The 5209-nt window shown below is 48.7% G+C and overlaps 1 protein-coding gene across 1 annotated transcript; it reads left to right on the forward strand.

The window, feature by feature from the left end:
- Positions 1–1260: 1260 nt before the first annotated feature.
- Positions 1261–5061, forward strand: LOC109645905 (kelch-like protein 41b). Its single transcript, XM_020111580.2, has 6 exons — positions 1261–2535; positions 3157–3314; positions 3638–3745; positions 3963–4148; positions 4496–4642; positions 4718–5061. Exons 1-6 carry the CDS (start codon positions 1423–1425, stop codon positions 4827–4829), a joined length of 1824 nt encoding a protein of 607 aa, XP_019967139.1. The 5' UTR covers positions 1261–1422; the 3' UTR covers positions 4830–5061.
- The last annotated feature ends 148 nt before the right edge of the window (positions 5062–5209 follow it).

The following is a 5209-nucleotide window of genomic DNA, read 5'->3' on the forward strand; positions in this document are numbered from 1 at the left end:
CTCTCCCAGGACGGACTGAAGTGCAACAGATGCTGCGTGTAACTGAGGACATGAACTAAATAACAGTATTTACAACACGGATTAGAAGAAACAGTTTGTAACATCATGGAAAAGTGTGTCAACGTTTAAAGTATTTATACGTGAGAAGAAAAGATCTCAAAACAGCTCATTAGTCAGAGGAGTTGAACCAAAGAGAGAAAGGAGGATAAAATATTAACAACCCTGAGGTTTCCCTTTTTTAACAAGTCCCAAAGTTTGCTTCATTTATCAGGGAAGTGGCCGAGCTGCTCCCCCCTCCTGCTTAAATTAGATGTTAGACCCTCCTCCACAAGTGGTGTAGTCTGATCTATCTTTAGTGCTGCCCACAGGAGAGACGTTACCTAACTCTACACACTCCTCACACTTCACCAGCAACGAGACTCCACAACATAAAACTCTGGTTCATCGGCAAACATCGATAATGTTCGTTTCTTCATCGACTGAAATCTTAATCTTCAAGAAGGAGGAAAACACAGCGAGTGATAGTTTGGGGTCTCAGTGAGGGGAGTGAATATGGTTTAAATGGTTCAAACGCAGAGAAACACACACACACACAGACACACACACACACACACACACAGACACACAAAGAGGCAGCTGGGCTGTGATCCAGCAGGGAGCGGGAGGAGTGTTCTGATTGGTGGAGAGAGCTGCTCGTAACGATGGCCGTCACCTGTTTCTTCAGACAGCTGCTGCGTTCAGACTTTACTCCAGGACTGCTCCGAGTGTTTACAATAAGATAAGATGAAATAAAGAAGAAGATAAGACAAGTTAAGAGAGAATCAAATGAATAATTTTCTATAGAATATGATAAAATAATTTGTATCAGAGAAATAGGAGAAATAAAATATTGATTGAACTTTGAAGTTCAGGGTTATTTGCTGGAATCCGTATATGAGCGAAACCAAATCTACAGGATGAAAGTGACTGAAGTAATAAAAGTGAATGAGAATATGTTCTAAATGAAAAGATGATCTACAGCAGCAGCTCTAAATACCCTCACTGTCATCCGTTGGAAGCTATTTGAGGACTTTGACAGCATTGTCTCCGTCCTCCTCCTGCCACATGACACTGTGTGAGCTGAATCATGGTGGCTCATCTCCAGGCCGAGCAGCCAGTTGCTTCCTTCAGTCTGTGGCAGCAGCTGCTCCGGTCGAGGCCTGCGCTGTGATTCGGCCCAGTCGGATTCCTCCGGAGCTGCAGTGGGCAGGGGGCTATATTTAGAGCGGGACAGGATTAAATTGCAGGGTCTTCACACCGGGAACCTTTTCTCTGCTCTGCCTTTTCCAGCCAGGACCAACTGCCAGCAGGACCTGCGGCCGTCACCTCCTTCCTCTCTCCACAGACCCCTCGTTCGCCTGCCGTGTCCCCTCCTGACGCACCATGGACCCCAACGCCATCAAGGAGGAGCTGCGCCTGTTTCAGAGCACGCTGCTCCAGGACGGGCTGAAGGAGCTGCTGAATGAGAACAAGTTTGTGGACTGCACCCTGAAGGTAGGCGACCGCAGCTTCCCCTGCCACCGGCTGATCATGGCCGCCTGTAGCCCCTACTTCAGGGAGATCTTCTTCACAGAGGACGGCAAGGAAGTGGAGAACACCAAGGAGGTGGTCCTGGACGACGTCAACCCCTCCATCCTGGACATGATCGTCCAGTACCTCTACTCGGCCGAGATCGATCTCACCGACGACAACGTTCAGGATATAATCGCTGTGGCGAACAGATTCCAGATCCCTTCTGTCTTCACCGTGTGCGTCAACTACCTTCAGAAGAAGATGTCCCTGATCAACTGCATGGCCATTTTCAGGATGGGCCTGGTGCTCAACTGTCCCAGGCTCGCCGTGGCCGCTCGCAATTACATCGCTGACCGCTTCGAGGCCCTCTACAAAGACGAGGAGTTCCTCAGGCTCGCCGCCCACGAACTCTTCGCCATCATCGGTGGCGACTCGCTGAACGTGGAGAAGGAGGAGCTGGTGTTCGAGGCCGTCATGGCTTGGGTCCGCCACGACAAAGACAAGCGCGTCAAGGTCCTGAAGGACGCTTTCGACTGCATCCGCTTCCGTCTGCTCCCAGAGAAGTACTTCAAAGACAGAGTGGAGACGGATGACATCATCAAGGCCGACCCGGAGCTGCAGAAGACGATCCAGGTCGTCAGGGACGCCTTCAAGGGGAAGCTCCCGGAGAAACCCAAGAAGAAGGAAGGGGAGGAGGGAGCCGACAAGGAGGGAGGTGAGGAGGAGGACAGCCCGTTCCCCGGGTTCCTGAATGACAACCGCAGACACGGCATGTACGCCCGTGACTTCATCGTCATGATCAACGACACGGCGGCGGTGGCGTATGACGTTACCGAGAACGAGTGCTTCCTGGCGGCCATGTCGGAGCAGGTGCCTCGTAACCACGTGAGCCTGGCGTCGCAGAGGAACCAGCTCTACATCATCGGTGGACTGTTTGTGGACGAGGAGAACAAGGACGTGCCTCTGCAGTGTTACTTCTACTTGGTAAGCAGCTCCCTCATCGAAACACCGAAGAGAGAAGGTCGACATCACTCTATTATCTTAAATTCACCATCACACCTTAAATACGAAGCTGTCGTCGTCTTTAAAACATGGGGATTATAATTCAGAAGAGTGGTTTGTCTCGGCGCAGACACACACGTCTCCTCAGCAACAGAGCGAACGAGCAAGAGAGAGAGAGGTTTTTCGTTTGTCTGCTTATTTTTCGGGTTTTCCTTTTCATCGAGGTGTCGCTCAGGGGCGCCCCCTGCTGAGCTGTTACTGGTAACGATAAAAGAAGCAGGGTGAACGCAGAAGTGTGTGAATTATTTGTTCACCGCAAAACTCACAGCAGCGTCTTTGTTATTTCATTTACATGTTTTAATAATAATAATCCCTTTTTGATCTTATATGATTTTCTCATGATTTTTATTTATTTCAGTTCTAACTGATCTGTGTGTTTCCCTCAGAGATTCAAACAGTGCAGGACGGGTTCTTTTTGGTTTTACGGAATAATCAATATGTTGATAGCATGTAGGACGATGGTTCATTTCCTCCTTCACGAGGAGCTAATGGCCACTAAGAGGGTGTTTTATCATGTTTATTATTGTCTCCCTCTCTCCACAGTTGGATCCGCTCACTTCTGACTGGGTCGCTCTGCCGCCCATGCCGTCTCCCAGGTGCCTCTTCAACATCGGGGAGAGCGAGAACCTGCTGTTCGCCGTGGCCGGAAAAGACCTGCAGACCAACGAGTCTCTGGATTCCGTCATGTGCTACGATGTGGAGTCAGTGTTTTCTCTCCTTCCCTTCCATGTTTCTATCTTTGCATCTGTGTCAGGAAATTAACAAGGCGGCTTCCTTAGAAAAGTAAAAAAAAAACTGTATGTGTTGGGTTTTTATTCATGATGTGATCTCAACTCTATAATTGTTAGTTCAGTCATTATCGTGTTTGACAGACACATTCAGGTTGATTGACTCAGGACCACATGTATGAAACGTGTCCCAGAAGACACTTCAGGTCCTTCTGGTCTTCTTGTGGCCTGTGAGTCTAACGTGGCCCAAACAAACCTGCGGTGCTCTGGTTAAAGTGTGATGTTCCTTTCTTCAGGAAGATGAGGTGGAGTGAGACCAAAAAACTTCCTCTGAAGATCCACGGCCACGCTGTCGTCTCCCACAGAGGAATGGTCTACTGCATCGGAGGAAAGACGGACGACAAGTGAGTGTGTGTGTGTGTGTGTCCTGACACACCAGGCAGCAGCTGTTGGTCGTCTATCATCCCATCGGACTCCACACTTACTCTGCTGCGTCCATGATCTGATATGTTACCACCAGGGACGTTTAAAGATGGACGACATGACAACATGGCTGTAGTGGAGGTCATAAAACATATATGATGTATTAAAGATGTGTTAATCCTCCCTTGTTCTCCGCAGCAAAGCGCTCAATAAGATGTTTGCGTACAACCACAAACAGTCAGAGTGGAGGGAGCTGGCGGCCATGAAGACGCCCAGAGCCATGTTCGGAGCCGTCGTCCATAACGGCAGGATCCTGGTGGCCGGGGGCGTCAACGAGGAAGGACTCAGTGCGTCGTGTGAAGCGTACGACTTCACAACCAACAAGTAGGATTCTGTTCTCTACTTTCTCTTCTCTTCCTAGTCTGGTTAGGAATTTGTGTTTGTTGCAACACATTGAACTAACTCGAAGTTATTCTTTCATTCTGTCGGTCATTAGGAGACTAAAAGTGAAATGGGATGAAAAACAACATGTAATGAATTGTACAGTGTTTATCCTCTTAACTGCAGTGAATCATTCTGTCTTAATTATTTATTCCATATTCGAGCCTCCATATTTCATGTCACGACCTCGAAATATAAAAGGCTGAATTTCAACCAATACACCGAAGTTCAAAAGACACAGTGAGGCTCCATCTTACACTTGACCTTCTCTGAATGCCACCTCTCCTCAGGTGGGAGCCCTTCACAGAGTTTCCCCAGGAACGGAGCTCCGTCAACCTGGTGAGCAACAGTGGCGCTCTGTTCGCTGTGGGCGGCTTCGCCATGGTTCAGATGGAGAACAAGGAGGTGGCTCCCACAGAGGTCACTGACGTCTGGCAGTAAGTCTGAACCTCCGGATCTATTCTCCTGTGGGTTGTTGTGGTGAGACCTAACGCTGCTGTGTCTGTCCTCAGGTACGAGGACGATAAGAAGCAGTGGAGCGGGATGCTGAGGGAGATGCGTTACGCTGCCGGCTCCTCCTGCGTGTCCATGCGCCTCAACGCTGCCAGGATGGCCAAGCTGTAAACAGAGTCGCTCCAGAAACCTCCTCCTCCTCCTCTCTCTCTCTTTCCATCCTGCCTTTCTCTGTCAAGTTGACCTTTGACAAGGAACTCAGACATTTCTTATCTGCACTGTAAACACTCGGCTCTGCACCGTCTCCACACTATCAGAAGAGAAGCCACAGTTTAGATCCCTGAAGCTCTGTGTTCGTCCTTTCTCGCTCTTCTTTTGTAAAATAAACTCTTCTTTGATTGTTTTGATCTCGTCTTTGTCCTTTTGGATAAACAGGGAAGTGGGTTAATAAAAGTACATTTGGTATTTAAACCCAGATAAATGATATTCAAACACATCTCGCAATCATTCATGTGTGTGTCAACAGCAGGTCCCAGATAAACTCGACAGGA

The sequence above is a fragment of the Paralichthys olivaceus genome, chromosome 24 (genome assembly GCF_024713975.1).
Source record: "Paralichthys olivaceus isolate ysfri-2021 chromosome 24, ASM2471397v2, whole genome shotgun sequence".
Lineage (NCBI taxonomy): Eukaryota > Metazoa > Chordata > Actinopteri > Pleuronectiformes > Paralichthyidae > Paralichthys > Paralichthys olivaceus.